General features: G+C 44.4%; 1 protein-coding gene across 1 annotated transcript in view; it reads right to left on the reverse strand.

Annotated features, from left to right (window-relative positions):
- The window catches only part of MAP2K5 (mitogen-activated protein kinase kinase 5), a 150,914-nt gene extending 131,154 nt beyond the window's left edge, over positions 1–19,760 (reverse strand). The window contains exons 1-4 of the mRNA XM_054387914.1: positions 19,626–19,760; positions 11,874–11,922; positions 7,154–7,221; positions 490–559 (exon numbers count right to left, since the gene is read on the reverse strand). Of these exons, the coding sequence (XP_054243889.1) occupies positions 490–559; positions 7,154–7,221; positions 11,874–11,922; positions 19,626–19,760 (322 nt within the window). The remainder of the gene's footprint in view (positions 1–489; positions 560–7,153; positions 7,222–11,873; positions 11,923–19,625) is intronic.
- Positions 19,761–19,985: the final 225 nt, after the last annotated feature.

Below are 19,985 nucleotides of genomic sequence, written 5' to 3' on the forward strand. Positions count from 1 at the left end.
TCTGGAGAATTATTAAAGCACTTGTGATGGTTTTGATACCACTACAGTGCCCAAACCTGTTATGGGTAGAGCTGCTGAGACAGACATGTTCCCCTTTTCCAAAAGGACAATGACAGTCACCCTCCCCGTGTCTCTTACATTGATTAATGATATCAACAAAGTTCAATTTCCACAAGTACCCAAAACTTAAGTTATTCATCTGCTTTGTTTTGAATACATGCAGAACCATCACCAATGAGGGTTTTTTTTAAGTGTACTTAAGTATGCACTGGGAAAAGCAAATCTTGTTAGCCTAATTTACTCCAGTAAATTAGCTGGTTTATACGCAATAAATGTAGTTTTCCCTACATTCCCCACAATAATGAATTCTTCTATCCAAATTAAGAGGTAAACATCATGTTATGTGCATTTAAACCTCCCAAAAACATAACTGTTGATGAAGCAGTTTACTGATATCAGCATTGTTGATTAGAATTTGTTCAGCATTACCTCTTGGATATATCTGCAGAGGCTCTATTAACTGTCCATTTACTTGCTGTTCCATTACAGTGGAGTAATACTGCAAAGAGATTAAAGAAAGAGATTACTCAGTAATGTACAAATAGAAGTAAGAGCACTTATGGATTGTTTAATTCAACGTATTACGAAGTGCTTTTGGGTTTGGCTTTTTTAATTGCCAGAGCACATATCAGCCTTTAGGACACTTTCTTACCATTTGCAACATTCACACTTTAATAAAATGACACTGGAGGAACATAACCAAGGGTCTGGGATGCCCACCACAGCACTGACTCCAGCACAAGGATCTGTTCCTGGCTCAGCTAAGCAAGTTTCAGCCTCACCTGAAACCTGGGAATGCTTCAGAAGAGTGAGCAAATGAAACATTTACAGCAAACACAGCAGTTCCCACACCTGGAGAAGTCAGGAAAACCAGTCAAATGTGCAAACAAAGGAATGCTGTAAATAGGGGTAAAACCTGCACGATTACAAAAACACCAAGGAGGAGAAGAATCTGGAAAGTATCCAGGATTTTGCAGTGACAGAGCACAGGCAGGGCAGCTGGGTGATGTCCCACATAAGCAGAGGTGTCCTGTATTCCTTGGAGTACAGATTTAATGTACAGTAGGGTATGAAAGGCAGCATTACTAGAAAGGCACTGCAAACATACCAAGACCTTGGGCTCCACAGGGACTGCTGGGAATGAGCTGGGGGGATATTTAATGACAATGAAAGGCTAAGAACGGACAAAAAGGGATGCAAAAGTATCTGGGAACATCAAGACCCATAACAACAGAAAATATATAATGTGGGATAGAATCACAGACTCATAGAATTGTTTGGGTTGGAAAAGACCTCCAAGATCATTGAGTGTGACCCTCAATCTAAGACCACCATGACCCCTACATCATGTCTACATATTTCTTGAACACCTTCAGGGATGGTGACTCCACCACCTCCATGGGCATCCTGTTCCAATGCCTGACCACTCTGTCAGTGAAGAAATTCTTCCTAATATCCAACCTAAGCCTCCTCGGACACAACTTAAGGCCATTTCCTCTTATTCTGTCACTTGATACCAGGGAGAAGAGACCAACCTCCTTTCAGGAATTTGTAGGGAGCGATAGGGTCTCCCCTCAGCCTGAGAGGTGGCACAAGGATAAGGATGAAGAGTGGCATTAAATGAATTACTTGGATTAAATAAATGGAAACCTTTATTAGCCTTTCTTTAACTGACCCTCACTCCTGAGGAGGGGTGAACACTCACCAGACAGGACATTTAACATTGCAACCAGACAATCTTGGGGCAGGAGATAGACCTTGCTATGAGATTCCTGTCTGTAACCCACACATCTCTCATCACAACGTGTTAAATATCGAAAGCACATCACAAAGCACAGCTCTCCTGCAGTCACTGAGCATCTTTGAAGCAAACAGGCTGGCTGTGGGCCAGATCTTCATGGCATAAATCAGTGTAGCTCCACTGACTTTCATGCTAATTCTCACCAGCCGAGTGTGGTCTAAGACTTCAGCATGTCACTGTTACCAGCCTTTTGTGATACTATTACTCAAACTGGCAAGAATGGATGTCAACAAGGAAAAAAAATCCCAAGTCTCTATGGAATCACACACATGTATTTTGCTCACACCAATGGTTTCCTACAACACAAGCATTTTTCACCTATGCAACTTAAAAAGGACAGAAGTTTATTAACTGCCTGATGGTAGAAAACATTTTTCTTTCCATTGTAAAAGGAATTAAACATGTGAGCTACAGCAAGCATTAGATCACAGAATGTTAGGGGCTGGAAAGGACCTTGGAAGATCATCTAGTCCAATCCCCCTTCCAGAGCAAGTCAGTGGACATCAAGTCAATTTATGTGCAGTTTTTTGGTGCTGCTGTTTTTCAGTCATGCCAGAAGCAGAGAGAGATGTCCTCTCTGTGAAAACTCTGCTAGAAAGAAAATTGCTGAGGGTTTAAGGATCTGTCTGGCCCCACCTCCTGTATGTACATCTCCTGTTAGTGCCCAAACACGGAACTGCACATTTTAATAACCACCTGGCACATGCTTTTGTTGTGCTTCTACAGAGCAAAGTTCTTCACTGTGCCAGCCCACTCCTCTGAAATGAGCCTAGCGGTGGTGTGCCCATGTCAGGGGTGAAATCCACAGCCCAGCTCAAGTGCATCTATACCAATGCACACAGTGGGGGCAACAAACAGGAGGATCTAGAAGCCACTAGGACCTTAAAGATCATCTAGTTCCAACCCCCATGCCACCTCTGACTAGACCATGCTGCTTAAGGCCCCATCCAACCTGCCCTTAAACACTGCCAGGCCTGGAGTCTACAGCTTCTCTGGGCAACTTGTTCCAGTGCCTCACCACTCTCATTGTGCAGAAAAATTTCTTCCCAATGTCTAATCTAAATCACACTTCTTCCAGTTTGAAGCAATCACCCCTCGTCCTGCCACTACTCATCTTTGTAACAAGTTCCTCTTCAGCTCTTTTGTAGCCCCCTTCAAATACTGGAAGGCTGTTCTAAGGTCTCCCTGCAGCCTTTTCTTCTCAAGGCTGAAGAATCCCAAACCTCTCAGCTTGTCCTCACAGCAGAAGGGTCCCAGCTCTCTGATCATCTTTGTGGCCTCTTCTGGCCCTGCTCTAACAGTTCCATGTCCTTGTGTTGGAGGCTCCAGAGCTGGACACTGTACACCCTTCATAAATATCCCTTCATAAAAACCTGTCAAACGTACCTAACTGGTACCTTGTGGAGCTGTGAAAGGATCTCCTGTTCCACTGGGGGCCAAAATTACTTCATAAAAACCAAACTTTTAATTACCATTTTACTAGTGGCATTCTGTGACTTGAAGACACATATCTATCCATACACAGTATAACATATATGACATGCTCTCTAGAATAATAAACTAAACATACATCAGACTTTCCTACTGAAAAAAAAAAGATAAATAAAAGAGAGGGAAAGAGAGAGAGAAAAAAAAAAAAAAAAAAAAACATGACCCTCTCCATTACTCAAGCAGTGATGACAAGTAAATGAAATATCAATCATGTAAGCTGTCAACCTTTTGGGACAGCAATAACTGTTAACAAGTAGTCTGGAAAAATTGTCTGAAAATGACTTGTCCTCCACACATGAGCATTTGAGGTTTCCATGGAAAATTAAGATGCCAGTGGCTATTTGGAACATTGTTCAGGTATTCTTTTTAATGGAAAATTTGCCAGTTATTGATCCAGAGCATGTACCCCTTGCTTTCAGAAAGCTGCAAGCAACTTTCCAATCAGTGGCTGTCAAAAAAATTACTGCCTTTTTATTCTGATACAAGACAACAGCTAAAGTGCAGCTCCACTGCTACTCTATGTCTGTCTTTAATTAACCACAATGCACAACAGCAAGATGCTGTTATTTACCACTCCCTAATATCTGCATAGGCACAAAGGCTTTCTGCAAGCTGTAAAAATCATTCCAGAACTGCCTGAAATCACTTGCTGTCAAGTTCAGAAAGCAACAAACTTCAAGAGAGCCCTCACAACACCCTGGTCACCCAAATTGGACAGACATGGATTTGATGGATGCACCATTCAGTGGATATGGAAGAGGCTTGCTGATCACACTCAAAGAGTGACAGTCAATGGCCTGATGTCTAAGTGGAGATAAGTCATGAGTGGTGTTCTCCAGGGCCTGGAATGGGGACCAGTGCTGGTGAATATCTTGGTCAGTGATGTGGAGAGTGGGATTGAGGCACCTTCATCAGGTCTGCCAATGACACCAAGCTGTGTGGTGTGGTCAACACACTGGAGGAAAGGGATATCATCTGGAATGACCTGGACAGGCCAATTCCAACCTCATGAAGTTTAACAAAGCCAAGTACAAGGTCCTGCACCTGGCTCAGGGCATTCTCAAGCATAAATTCAGACTGGGTGGAGAATGGAGTCCGAAGGAGAAGGACTTTGAAGAGCTGGTTGATGAGAAGCTCAATGCAACCCACTTCTTGCAGGCTAGAAGCCAACTGAATGCTGGGAAGCATCCCCAGCAGTGTGGGCAGCAAGTGGAGGGGGGGATTCTGTCCTTCTGCTCTGCTCTGCTGAGGAGCACTGAAACAGGGTACCCAGGCAGGTGGTTGAGGCCCCATCCCTGGAGATATTCGAGGTGAGGCTCGACAGGGCTCTGGGCAACCTGATCTAGTTGAGGATGTCCCTGCTGACTGCAGGCAGGGGCTGGACTAGATCAGCTTTGGAGGTCCCTTCCAACCCAGGCCATTCTGTGATTCTATGATATTTCTTGAAGGCTTCAAAAACCTCTAAATTGAGCATTTTTCTTCCTCAAGATGACAGTGGATTCAGTTGTGAGAACATTTTCCCAAACATATCCCAAAATAGGATGTTAGAAAGTTAAACCATCAAACAGAAAACCGGTTTACAACTGAAGGGAAAAATTTCAGAGAAGAAAAATTGAAGTGAAAAGAAGTCACTTACAGACATCCCATAATTTATAAGGGAAAGCAGAGAGTTGAGTAATCATAAACTCTAATGTACTGCAATTTTAACAGTAAGCTTGGAAGCCTAACAAAAAGGTGACCTTACAAAGGCATGATTGACCTTAAGACTGTGCCAGGAAAGTTAGAGTTTTCCTGTTTAACAGCAAAAATGGCAGATATTTTATGAGGAAAACGGAGAAACACAGGAATTTCAGTGGGGAAGCATCACCAGTGATCTACTTGCATAAAACAAACCTTCAAACAAGAGTTTTCTTCCTTTCTGACACACCCAGGCTTCCACTCCATGAATGTCCACCTCAGCCTTCACAAGGGAAGAAATAGTACAATCTCTGCAGGTATCAACAGGATCAAAGTCCACTGAGGAAGTCCTCCTGGAGCCTAGACCTGAATCCCTTTCATAGGAATCACTGAATTGTTTCCATTGGAAAAGACCTCTGACACCACTGAGTCCAACTGTTACCCCAGCACTGCCAGGTCACCACTAAACCATGGCCCTCAGCACCATCTCCATGGCTGTGAAACCCCTCCAGGGATGGAGATTCCACCACTGCCCTGGGCAGACTGGCACAGGCCTTGACAACCCTTTCCATGAAGAAATTGTATCTCCTGCCCAACCTAATCCTCCCCTGGGGCAACTTGAGGCCATTTCCTCTTGTCCTGTTGCTTGTTGCATGTGAGAAGATACTAACCCCCACCTGGCTTCAACCTCCTTTCAGGGGGTTGTTGAGAGCCAGAAGGTCTCTCCTCAGCCTCCTTTTCTCCAAGCTGAATAACCCCAGCTCCTCCAGCTGCTCCTCATACGAAATGTGCTTCACCAGCTTCACTGCTCTTCCTTGACCTGCTCCAGCACCTCAATGTCCTTTCTGGAGTGACGAGCCCAAAACTGAACTCAAGATTCAAGGCATGGCCTCACCAGTGCTGGGTACAGGGGACAATCCCTGCCCTGGTCCTGCTGGCCACATTATTGCTGATTCAGGCCAGGATGTTGTTGGCCTTCTGGCCACCTGGGCACATGCTGGCTGATCTTCAGCCACTGTCAGCCAACACCCCCAGGTCCTCTTCCTCCAGGCAACTTTCCATGAACGCAGAAACATGGATCATTAGCTGTATTTACATGCCAAATTCACAACAACACAATGACGCTGTTCTGCCACGCACTACAGAACGTGCCCACGAGGGATCCACTAAGCTGAGACTCTGGCAAGATGTAGGTGATCCAAAGCTCCCTGCTCTGCCTCCTCTGCAACGGGGAACTGATAAAGAGCACTAATGCAAACCAAGTCATTAAATCTCACCAAAACCACCTACAAGTGGGACTAAAGAGGGCTTTGTTCTGGTGTGTTCCAAGTTCAGGTCATTAATATAGCAGGACGTGCACTTTATAAGGAAGCAGCTTTCCATCTGGCTTAGAGAGAAAATACCCATTTGTTGTCTTCTTGCTTATCAATTTTGTTTGAAAGGAAACGTTAAGTGATTTTTTTTTTTCCACTTACATCTGCAACATGAAAGATATACTGAAGCTATATTCAAATCATTTCGTTTCAAGAAGTCACCACAGACATATTTATAGGTGTCTGGTTGAGATTTTACACACATCCACGTAGATAAAGGCACACACAGACACATATATCTCATATTAAAAAACAGAAAATACATCTTTAAATCCTCTATGAGTATTGAGCCTGCAGCTACAATGAAACTCCTCTGTGAGGAGGGGTGAAACAGTCTCCAGATGAAAGTAGATTTTGAAAAATTTTTAGAGCCCAGGGGTTCATTTTTAATGAGCCGTTACTTTAAGTACTGCATAAAAAATACAAGAAATTGATAGTCCATTTAGCCTGCACTATACCTAATGCAAAAGTCATTAAGATGCATTATTCTTAATGTTTATGATATGATCAGTATGTGTACAAGTCTTCTTTTTTTTTTTTCTTTTTAAAGTCAAGCATGTCCATATATCTCATGTGACAGAGTTTTTAACACCTAGACTTAGTAGAGGAACGTTATGCCAAGAACTTATTACAGGAATATTGTGCTGTGAGCACTGCAGCTTATGTTAACACTTTGCTACAAGCAAAAACCACACAAATAGAACCCAAAAAAAAGCAGGGGAATCAGCAGCATTATTTATACTATACCTACATAGGACAGCATGGCTTTCATTTCTTCATCACTTCTGACAGTGATCCGATCCCCGTCCTCATCTTCATCTAGCAAAGATAATTATAACATCCATCAGCAGTGAAAGGAGGATATTGATAATTTGAATGTGTAAGGGTTGCACCTGGACTTTGACAAGCAAATAAAACAGGTAACCAGGTCCTCTGAAAGGATAAAGTATAATGACTCCAAACATTAAGTTACAAAGATTATAATGACATCCAAAAAGGAGGCACAAAGTCCTCAAAACTTTGCTGTCAACAGCTCTTCACTGCCAGAACCTCTCCAGAAGCTGAGAGCTTTACACATGCTCTTACAGTCCTCACTGAAACCCATCAAGGCACTCATTTGACACGAAGTACAAGTAAAGTACTGAGTGTGCTTTAATCCTCCCATATGGAGTTAAGCTTTGGCATATTTTTCATCAGAATTACCAGAAGTTAAAAGTAATAATTAAAAAAAGAATAATTAAAAATTAAATTATTTTCTTCCCATTAAAATCTTCTGGTCTTAGCGTCGACCCTACCTCAACTCACCTGCCCTGTGCCAAGTTCCTCCCACCCCTTTGCCCCATCCCTGTTCCAGGTGCATGGGCATCCCAGCTTCGTGATACAGCAAGACTGCCTTAAAAATGGGAACTTCTAAGCAGACACAAGTCAGCAGTGTTTAAAAAGAGATTTAGATGAAGACAGAAGTTTGTGAACAAGCAAAACCAGTCTGTCTTTGTTCCTAGTGTGTGAAAAGGAGGAAAGAGCAGCACTAGCAGCAACAACTGTTTCTTGATGGCAGCTTGAGCACAGCCGAGCCAACCCACAGACAAGTCACTTCTGGTATGAACAACAACGCTACTGTCAAGGCAGAGGAAAGGGAGCAAGATTTAGAATGGCTCCAGCAGAGCAAGGCAGTCAGAAAGAATTATTAATATGAAGATCTGAAGGAAAAATCGACTTTCCAAAGACATATGGTAGGATTCAGCAGGTGCAGATTTACCAGGGGGCTCAATCCCCTCCATTAGCACCAGCTGGTGCCACAACACGCTCCAGTGTCACAAGCAGTGTGTGCTGAGACACTCTGTGTGGTTTCTTCACTCCAAAGGCAGATGTGTCCACCCTGTCTTCTCCTGTCCTCGTCCTTGTGAAAGGCCCTGGACCACCAGAGTACCCTTTGACCAAGGGAGAGCTGCACCCATCGCCTGATGAACACAATAGATCCCTCCCTTCCAAATCAGTTACAAAATGTTAATTTCTTTTTATTGCTCTAGCTTTGGGGAAGAAAGGAGTGTTAATGATCTGCCTCAAATTTTTGCCTGCTGCAATTCAAATATCTTCCTTAGATACTTCTGTAAAAAAACAAAGCATGTTGGTCTATAGCTTGCTTTCACATTGATTTTGCCCTTTGGATAGGGAGCTCTTTGAATATAAAACAATGAAACACACAACTGATACCAAAGAATGGCTAAGAAATTCACACCTCTTTTTGGCCAGAAAACATCTACTGTGGAGAATCTCAATCACAGAAGCCCATTTGATAGAATGGATTGGGTTGGAAAGGACCTTTCATGGTCATCAAGTCCAAACAGCCCTGCAGTCAGCAGGGACATCTGCAAATAAAGCAGGTTGCTAAGAGCCTCAAACAGGTTGCCCAGGGAGGCTGTAGATGCCCCCTCCCTGGAGGTGTTCAAGGCCAGGTTGGATGAGGCCTTGAGCAACCAGGTCTAGTGGAAAGTATCCCTGCCTATGGCAGGGGGCTTGGAACTAAATGATATTACAAACCAAACCCATTCTATTAAATGATTCTGAGGTTATAAGGAAAACAGCAAAACAATGCAGAAGAAAGAATATTATAATAAGAGAGAAATAACAAGGGAAAAACATAAAAACCTTAGAATTACATTTTAAAAGTGTACTGGGAAGTGAGCTACAGGACACTAGAAACATGGGAACTGGAGGAGGAATTAGGTAGCACAGTGATGTCCTTAAAGAGCCTTGTCTCATGGAAATTTAACTGGTGAATTGCCAGACTGCTAAAACTCCTTGCTAGGGTCACCAGCCTGCAGCAAATCACGAATGATGAAAAGATTAAGAAGAGTTAGTGAGCTGAAACTGAACACTTCCTTGCCTGGAAAGATTTTTGGGCAGAAAGGAGGAAGAGGAATTGTAGAACTGCTACCTGGCCAAAACCCAAGTGCCGCTTGCAGTGTGTAATGGAGTAAAAGACTGGAGAAGCAGCTGCTGGAATAGTGAACACAACAAACACCATGCATCTTGAAGAAGGAACTGGAGTAAGGTGCATAAGAGGGGAAATACAGAATAATAGAATCATTTAGACTGGAAAAGACCTCCAAGACCATCAAATCCAATTGCTAATCCAGCATTGCCAGGTCACCACTAAACCATGTCCCTCAGCACCACATCTAAGTGGCTTTGAAACCCCTCCAGGGATAATGATTCAGCCACTTCCCTGGGCAGCCTGTTCCAGGGCTAGACAGAGACAGATGAATAAATGGAGACAAAAGCTGTTCAACAGGCCTGGCTTAAGGAAACAGAACAGGGACCATCAAAAATAGAAAAGTGGAAAATGCTTAAAGAGTCCAATTGCAAAATGTTTATTAAAAAAATATAAATCACGCATTATTCACCAGCAAATGATTAAGAAATTATTTCCAAAGTTCTCAGAAATGCAAAGAGAATAAATTTTAAATGTTGATGGTGGCACAAAGAGATTAAATTTTAAGTGTTGATGAAGAATTAGAAAAGGCTACCTGGCATGAAAAAAAGTCAAGCCTAAAGTAGCCAGGCAGTTCTTGCGGAGATCCTTTGCCAGCCTGCCACCACATCTAAGTGGGCCCAGCCCAAAAGCTGGCTAGATATGACACCCAGGGTTCAAAAAGATTTCCAGGTTTCTCCACTTGTCTAGAGCACAGCAATACAATTTTCCAGCACATTAGGGAAGCAAAAGTAGAACAACAACAACAAAAAAAATCCTACGTACTGGCTGGATTTTGCTAATGTCACTTAAAATGGAGGAAGAAACCCTCACAAGATACCAAATAGAGTGCAGCAGATGGTAAACAAATATTATGAAGCAATCTTCACAAAATCTGCAGCGTGTCACAAATACACAAAATGGCAGAGTTTGGATAAAAGGATCATAACAGGCCATATGCTGTTAGTGATTTTATTTGTAGAGCTGTGTAATACAGCGGTGAAACCCACATAAAAGGTCCAACAGTAGGAGAAGTGCAGCCCCAGGTAGGAGCCACAATGGATGGGATGTTGTAGATAACAATAACTAAGCAAAGAGTGGAGGAGCCTGCACTGGATGGCAATTATCCTCATCTCAAGAAGCAATGCAGCAGGTGAGAAGGAAGCTTAAGCTGGTAAAATCCAGGCATTTGCTATGGAAAAAGTAACCAGCAAAATCCCACATCAATATACATAACATATTTTAGATGCCAGTTAAATGGCAGGGGAAATGGTTTTGTGCAGATGTAAATGACAGGCTAGAGACATGAACCAAAAGCACAGAAGCAGATGTTAGAAGACGCAACGAAATAAGTATTTCCAGGGAAGTTCTACACATGGTACCATTAATATGGGCTACTGCCCTGATTGCAGCGACTGCTGCTGGTGCATGAAGTTCACACAAAGCTAATGTGTGATGTGGGAGGTGTCTGAAGAAAATACTAACAAATCATAAATGGCAAGGTCTGGAGCCTGCTTTGCTCAGGTCTCTGTAGAAAGTCTTGTTTGCAAAAGCAGGGCAGTGGAAACGTCAAGGTTACAGAGAAAGAACACTTATAATTTCCATTCTTAGGTTTCTGCTGGTTTAAGAGGGGAATAAAACAAACACTAAAAGAAAGCTAAAAAGCACTAGATAGTATTCAAAGGACCATAAAACAATATTTCCTTTGACCTGTTGGAGTGGGGCCAGGGAAGCCACAGAAACGATGGGAGGGCTAGAAGCCCTCTGCAGTGAGGCCAGGCTGAGAGAGTTGGAGTTGTTCAGCCTGGAGAAGGCTCCAAGGAGGCCTTCTGGTGGGCTTTCAGGACTTAAAGGGGCCAATCAGAAAGTCTGGGACAGACTTTTGAGCTGGGCCTGTTGTGACAGGACAGGGATGATGGTTTGAACTAAAAGAGGGAGATTCAGAGTGGAAAGTAGAAATGTTTGACCCTGAGGGTGGTGAGACCCTGCCCCAGCTTGCCCTGAGGGGTGGGAGATGCCACTCCAAGTCAGGTTGTTTGAGGCTCTGGGCAATCTGCTCTAATTACAGCTGTCACTGCTGACTACAGGGAGGTTGGACTAAACGACCTTGGAAGGTCCCTTTCAAGCCAAACCATTCTGTGATTCCATAATCTGTAAAATCTGCTGCTCTTTTGGTTTCTTCCAGTGGAGGATTAAAATTTTAAGCTCAGACCTACAGGTACTTTATACTTTTCATTTAATTCCAGCAATATAATTGCAGTGAGCAGTAAGAGCACAGTAAGGTCACGCTGGTAATTAAAGCTATATTGTAGAAATATGCTGGTTCGAGATGTGATTAAATAATAAAATATTGCTTGGCTCCGTATCAGCATTAAACTTGCATCAAGGCATAAAATATTTAACTGTAACATATAATGAATGCAAACATTATTGATTTTTTAAAAAATGACAGCCCTAAAACATGGCAAAGGAGACAGTTTGTAAGAGCCATACTTACACTCGAACGCTGTTGTCGTTGCATCTGGCAGCACTTGACCGATGACATCCTAAAATGGAAAGAAGAATCAACTTGGTATCAAATGGGAAATGCCTGAGATGACTCAGACTAAATCATTTTCATCACTCCCCAGCGCAGGCTGAAGCGCACCTGCTACTCACCACTGCCCCAAAATCACAGACTTCTTTAGGACACAACACAAATCAGAACAGGTAATAGTGCTCTTCTCCTTCCTCTCCACAGCACCTTGAGGAAAACTGTTGTCTTTTCAAATAACTCAGTCGTAGAATCACAGAATCACTATGGTTGGAAAAGGCCTTCAAGATATCAAGTCCAACCATTCTCTAACTTATCCAGGGCCACTACTACACCACAGCCTTGAGCACTGTATCTAGATGGCTTTTACATACATCCAGGAGATTCAACCAATTCCCTGAGCAGCCTCTTCCAGTCTTTGATAACCCTTTCAGTATAGGAGTTTTCCTTAATGTCTATCCTAAACCTTTCCTGGCATAATTTGATGCCATTTCCTCCCGTCCTATCAGTTGTGACTTGTGAGAAAAGACCAACAGCCACCTCTCTACAATCTCCTTTCAGGGAATTGCAGAGAGCCAGAAGGTCTCCTCTCAGCCTCCTTTTCTCCAGGCTGAACGACCCCAATTCCCTTAGCCACTCCTCACAAGACCTGTGCTCCAGACCCTTCACTGGCTTTGTTGCCCCACAACTGCAAACAAGTCAGTGCCATCTGCTCTGGAAGTTTAAAGAATCTTCTCCTGGAGAAAAGGGGGTTGAGAAAGGACCTTCTTGTGCTCTACTACTCCCTTAAAGGAGGCTGGAGTGAAGTGTGGCTTAGTCTCTTCTCCCAGGGGATAGGGCAAGAGGAAACAAGTTGCACCTGGGAAGGTTTAGGTTGGATAGAAGGATCAGTTTCTTCCCCAAAAGGGTTTCAAGGCCTGGCCTAGGCTGCCCAGGGCAGAAGAGTCACCATGCCTAGAAGGGTTTCAAAGCCACAGAGATGTAGTGCTGAGGGGCATGGTTTAGTGATGACCTGGCAGTGCTGGGTTAACAGTTGCAGCCAACCAAAACGATTCTGTGATTCCAAGTACTAACCCAGTTGACCACCTTCACCCTCAGTACACAATGATGCCACACAAACCCCTTTCTTAGAGGGCCCACAACTCACATTCATGAGCCCATCACAAAATACACCACACACTTCCAAGTGTCTGGTCCCTGATCCAAACCAGCACTATTTTGCCAACACAAGCCTTCCTGTACAGCTAAACAGAGAGAAGAAGAGCTATTATTATTATATTATTATTTTTAGCCTTTACATACAACATTTACCCAGTGTAAAATAGCTGCTGGGGCTGAAGTCATCCTGGCCTCCCAGTGCATGTGCTGTCATCAGCCTTTGCCAGGCTGTAATATGTCATGTCAGGGCATGGCATAAATGCACAGCGTGGTTTTTCCCTTCCTGCTGCCTGATTTCTCATGTCAGACAATCTTTCCACTGACAGCATCACAAAGTGATTAGAAATTAATGAACAACAATACTTATTGTCATACATAGACTGTGAGCATCTTGGGGTGCTGAGCACTCCCCACCTATCAAAGCTTCAGTGATTGCTGCCCTGTCACTTTTGTTTTCTCTATTTTTTCATTTAAAACCAGGAAATCAAACATTCTGTGCAGTGTTTAAGACACAATCAGCACAATGAGAAGGCAGCAAAGGCAAACTGAAGATTGCTCTGGGCAACCTGGTCTAGTTGAGGATGTCCCTGCTGACTGCGGGGGGAAAAAGAGGGGAGGTTGGACTAGACCTTTGGAGGTCCCTTCCAGCCCAGCCCGTTCCATGATTCTGTGAATTCCATGGAGCTAACTGAATCATGCTCTGCTCCGGTAAGGCTGTATCTGGAATAATATGTCCAGGTTCAAGAAGGACCTTAAAGAACTGCTGGAAAGAGCCCAACACAGAGCCACAAAGATGATCAAGGAAGTGGAACATCTTCCTTACGAGGAAAGCTTGAGGGGGCTGGGGGTCTTTAGCTTGGAGAAGAGGAAACTGAGAGGTGACCTCATTCAGAGGAGGGTGGGGCCAGGCTCTGCTCAGTGGTATCCAATGGTAGGACAAGGGACAATATGTGCAAACTGGAGCAGAGGAGATTCCACACAAACATAAGAAAAAAAACTTTTTCACTGTGAGGGTGACAGAGCCCTGGAGCAGACTGCCCAGAGAAGTTGTGCAGTCTCCTTTCCTGGAGACATTCAAAACCTGCCTGGATGCATTCCTGTGTGACCTACTCTAGGTGATCCTACTCTGGCAGCAGGGGTTGGACTGGACAGTCTTTCAAGGTCCCTCCCAACTCCTAACATTCTGTGATTCTGTTGACAGAAAATGGTGGGGCTTGGAAGGGCATTCAGAGATCGTCAGGCCCAACCCCCTGCCAAAGCAGGATCACCCAGGGCAGGCCACACAGGAACACATCCAGATGGGTCTTGAAAGCCTCTAGAGAAGGAGACTCCACAACCTCTCTGGGCAGCCTGTTCCAGTGCTCCATCATGCTCACAATGAAAAAGTTTTTCCTCATGTTGAGGTGGAACTTCCTGTGCTGCAGTTTGCATCCACTGCCCCTTGTCCTATCACAGGGCACCACTGAAAAGAGCCTGGCTCCTTCTTAACACCCACCCTTCAGACATTTATAGACATTAACAAGATCTTCTCTCAGTCTTCTCCAGACTAAGCAGCCCCAGGTCTCTCAGCCCTTCCTCATCAGACAGATGTTCCAGTCCCTTCATCATCCTCATAGCCTCCGTTGGACACTCTTTAGTATATGCCTGTCCCTCTTGAATTGGTGAGCCCAGAAGTGGACACAATACTCCAGATGTGGTCTCACCAGGGGCAAATAGTATTTCTAAAACTTTTTCTTTCGTTTTAGATACTAAACCAGTAGTATGTAATTTAAAACACGAATTATATACAAAAGAGAAAGGATGTGCCACACAGCTTACCAAATCATGTAGATTTTAAGTTTGTGAACCCAAAACCAAGGAAAAACTGAGCCCAAACGTTGACACATCAAGAAAAATTCCTCCAGTGCAGCAATTCTACAAAGTTGAACAGCTCTGTCAGTTCTCTGCCAAAAGGCAGTCAAGCTGCACCCTCTGCTCCTACCAAGAAATTAAAGTCTTGCCTAACCAGAAGACTGTTAACTAATTATTTCTAAATCCATTTAGTTAAACACAGAAAATTCCTCAGCAAACACACTTTAATCGTGTTAGATTTAAGCCACTTGTAAAATGTTCTTATGTGGGCATGCAGATGCTGCCATGAAATGGATTTTAAAAGTGTTTTCAGAGAAGGACTCCAGCTCTGGAGTAGCTACAAACTGTATTTAAGAGATGTGTAACATGGCACTGTGACAGTTCTGACTGCCCCAAATATCTGCTAGGAAAGTTCCAAGACTCCTAAATCTGCTACAGCAGCACTGAAGCAATGATGACAAAGTCTTATAACCTCTCTCTTTATTCAGAGTAACTTTTTCTGTCTATTGAAGCTTTACAATGACTGATGATCAAGTACATAAATGGGACTATGCACCATAACTCTGTCTTACACCAAAGAGTTGAAAAGAAAAGTCTTTCAAAGACCACAAAAACTTTCCTGTGATCAGCTTGCAATATTGCCATAAATCAAAAACTAGCCTTACAGGGAGTGGGAAGGAAAGAATTGACACCATTGCTCTCTTGTTACCATAGTATTTTCATCACCTACATAAGACCTCCTTGCTCAAATGCTCAGCAGACCTCTCAGTAACCCAAGCTTAAAGGATTTAAACACCCTGGAGGTGTTATAAGACACAGAGATGTTGTGGTAGGAGACATGGTTTAGCATCAGACTTGGCAGAGTTAGAGAATGGTTAGACTCAATGATCTTAAAGGTCTTTTCCAACCAAAATGATTCTGTGTTTACTCTAAATTTCTACTGATTATGCATGTCTGGTGATTTTCTACTATCAGAGAGATCACAAGAAATAAAATACCATAACTTGTAGGCACAAGTGGGCTCACATACAGAACAGCTTCTGTTTTGTCTCACAAAACCAAAAAGCCTCTAACAATGAGGACGAAAATCAGAGAACAGCAGCTGAAATAAGAACTTCACCAAAGCTGCTCTTTAGGAGAGCTGTGGAGCACTTAGCTCTAGCAGAAAAGGTGAAAGTATTGCTTTAAAAGTCGCTGTAAATATTGAAAGCACCCCTATTTCAGTTAAAACTTGCTTTATCTCAGTATGACATCATCAAGTTATCCTAAGTTAACACCAAGAGCTTAACTACTCCAGTGGTAGCCAGGGCAAACGAATCTAGACAGCCTGATGAAAGAAAAATAAGCTTATTGTAATTCATTTAGTGGTGCCTTGAAAATAAATCTGGTTACTGGTAACTTAAAGGTCTTCGAAGCTGATATACACAGAGCACATTTAAAGTGACATTATGAAGAGGAGCTCTTAGCACCCAGTTTAGGAAGACAATCAAGAAAATGCCTAAGGTGAAGCACACAACCAGTGCAGCTTCCAGGGGTCAAGCATCGTCCTGCTGCATCAAGGCAAACCACCAGCACCACTCTGCAGCTATCAGGCTTTCTGGTTTGAGTATCCACTGCACAGTTTAGCACCTACAAAGGCTACTCCAAGAGACAGAGTTGTTGAAAAGGCAGAAATGTGTCATTTATTGCATAAAATGTTGCACTGAGCATCAGACCCCTGACTCCAACAGGTTATTCTATGGCCAGGGATGGGGTATGTGGTGATCCTATCCCTCAGCTTCTTCTCTGAAAAAAAGGAGATGGAAATAATCTTGCTGCCAGCCTGAAATGCAGCAAGGCTACTCACTTGTATTCACAGGGCTGTTCACACTTCTGGAATGACAAATTAACAAAAAACATGTGTAAAAAAAAAATACCTTGTTGTTCTCATTTTACAGGGCTTTCCTAACACAAAGCAGACCATGGGATCTACCTTAGAAGGAAGAGCAGCCTTACTACAGAGTTAACTCAAGGCTTCCCCAAGCACCTAGCTTCCATCAAAGCTTGAGATCTGGGGGGTTTGGAACTGGCTACTAAACATGCTTCTAGAATTCAAGGCAAGGTGTTACTTCCCAGCAAACCACTTGGACTGCAGGTACATGGAGCAGGCTCAAGCCTGCCATGCACTGGACAGCATCACACAGACAGATCAGTGCTACAAGGACTACTCTGACATTGGTTGTGCCCCAAACAGCAAGAGCTGACAAAAAAGGGGTCCCCTTCCATCCCTGGATCTTCAACTGAGAGAGACAGACAAAAAGGGAAACAGCAGGGGTCTGACTGGATTATTACTCTTGAGTAATTTCCCTTAGCGGCGAATGTCTCACATCTCCATATCATCTTTAACTGATGCTCTAACACATAAGCCCTGTGCCATTGCCCACCAGGTGAGTGGAAATGACAGTGAAGGCAGAAGGGCAACATGAGACTGGGTCAGCCCCACTCCTGCCCTTCCACCATGCTCAGGGCTCCTCCCTAGGAACACATGGTGACAGATCTACCACAATTCAGCGTACTGAGCCTCACTTCATTCCATTTCTGCAGGTATCAGATAAATTAAGCGCATGTGCATGCTGTGATGGCACCTCTTGAAACACAGTTAGGAATACTATAGAATCACTGAATTGTTTTGGTTGGAAGCGACCTTTAAGATGATCAAGTCCAACCATTAACCCAACACTGCCATGCCACCACTAAAGCATGTCCCTCAACACAACATCCAACCAGCCTTGAATCCCCTCCAGGGATGGGGATCCCTGACAAGGGCAGCCTGTTATTTTAACTTCAGGTCAAAAAGTCATACAGTGGCCTCAGCTGCAACCAGACCTACAACAGAAACTGCAGGTGCAAAGCCTCAGCTGTAAGATATGGTCTGGCCATCAAGTTACAGCTGTGCTCCCCAAAGCCCTCTCCAGATTCAGACACAGACCCCCATCCTGCATTACTGCCCCAAAAGAAGATTCCTGGAGGGCCAGCAGCTCTGGAGGGCCACAGGCTTGGAGTAAACCATGGTCCCTGCTTCCTACTTTTTATGCAGTTTAAGCTTAAACGGCTCTTTTTTCCAGCCTCCTTGGTAAACAGACTACACAGCTCAAGTTCAAGGCTCACATCCCCTCAGCTGGTTTTACGCTGAAGCATTAAGATGAAAGCTAAAAAGCAAAATAATTTTGCAAAGCCATGCCCTCAACCTGCCAACATTTCTCTATTGACTTTCCTGTGTGACCTTCTCTAGGTGAACCTGCCTTGACAGAGGAGTTGGACTCAATGATCTTTCTCCAGAGGTCCCTTCCAACCCTTACCATTCTGTGCCTTTTACGTAATACAATCAAGCTTAAACTACTAATAATTCTAAAATGCTCAAGGATAGTCCAAGCACCAGGGATTATCTCACTTTATTTCGGGAAAAAAAAAATAAGGAAAACATGAAGCAGGATGTGTAATAAACCTGGCTCAGATTTACACCACTTGTCTTTCAAGGGTACAGTGGGGTTGGCTCAGGCTTGCTACATAACCACTGGAAAGTGACCACAGTCTCCAAGGGGAAACTGATCCTCTCAGAAGTCACAGTGATCTCTCAAAAGTTCTGCTCCATCTCCTCCACCTACAGGAAGTATTGGATGATGCTAAATGTTAGGAAGAATGAAATCTAGAACAGCAGATATCCATTCCAACTACCTCTGCAATCTCCTACAGGCCCAGCATCAGACATTTTCCAGCAAACCAACATGTGTCTCCTCAGTAAAATGAAACATGTTGAGAAAGCTTTGCAGAATCTCTCTCCAATATTAATACAAACAGAAGAAATTAAATATGCTCATGATCTGTGGTATGTGAAGGGTTTTTTTTAGAGAAATGTGGGCACATGGAGTCTCCAGCAGAGATGCACTACATAAGAAAGTTGAGGGTGTCCTGAAGAAAATAAGTATGACCTGCACACAAAGATTATAGACTCTTCTTTGGGTTAAGGATGTAATTATGAAACATAGCAATTGAGCTAAATATCCACTGCCATTCCTGGGTAAACAGATGATCCTTGGATACTTGATGTGTATGAGGAGAAAACGAGGCAGTGATTGAGGGCAGCTGAGGGCAAAGGAGATGCCACAAACCCACCACACGGCCACGGGCAGAACACATGCAGAATGCACTGGGAATGAGCCACGGAGGCACAATTCTCCAAAGGACTTTTTAATCTCCCTAAAGTGATGCCTTGTAACCATCCCATCACACCATGGAGATGTTGCATGCCTGGCACTGCTGCACGTAAAACCCCTTGGAGAAACCAACCCTTCAGACCATCACTCTGAAGACAATCCGGGGTCCTGCTGGCCATTTCACCACCAGTAAGTGCTTCGCCGTGGATGGAGCAAAGTCAGCCCATAGCGCAGCACAGAGGGCAACGAGGCTGCCCCAAGCCATGGGTTTTACCAGCCTCCACCAAAACCACTTTCCCATTAAAACTTTCGGCCACAAAGCAGCAAAGAGAACATCCCGAAGAAAACAAACCAGCACTTTTCGCCTCTCAGGGATGATTCTGATTCCCCACCTCGGTCGGCGCTGCCGGAGCCGCAGACCCCGTGCCACATCCGTGCCCGCCACCCCGTTTGCCCCCCGGACAGCGGGACAAGGGTGTCCCCCATGCCTGTCCCACCCCTCGCCGGGACTCACCAGCACGTCCCTGAAGAGCAGCTGAGGAGCCGAGTGAACGGTCCAGTCGACGGCCCCGCCGTCGGGGATCTTGATGCGGATAACCAGCGCCTGGCTCTCCATGGCGCAAGAAGGGCCGCAGAGCAGCCAGAGCATCCCCGCCCCGGCGGGCTCACATGCTGCGGCGGGCCGCGGGGGGCTGCCGAACCGAACCGAGCCGGGCCGGGTCGGGTCGGGCCAAGCCTGCGCCGACCCGCCCGCAGGAAGGAATAGATGCCCCGGAACCAAAACGGAGGCACCGGGAGGAGGGACAGAGAGATGTAGGGGAGGAAGAGGAGGAGGGAGCGGAGGCGGCGCCATGTTGCGGGGAGGCGGCTCCAT

This window comes from Indicator indicator, chromosome 16 (assembly GCF_027791375.1).
Source record: "Indicator indicator isolate 239-I01 chromosome 16, UM_Iind_1.1, whole genome shotgun sequence".
NCBI lineage: Eukaryota > Metazoa > Chordata > Aves > Piciformes > Indicatoridae > Indicator > Indicator indicator.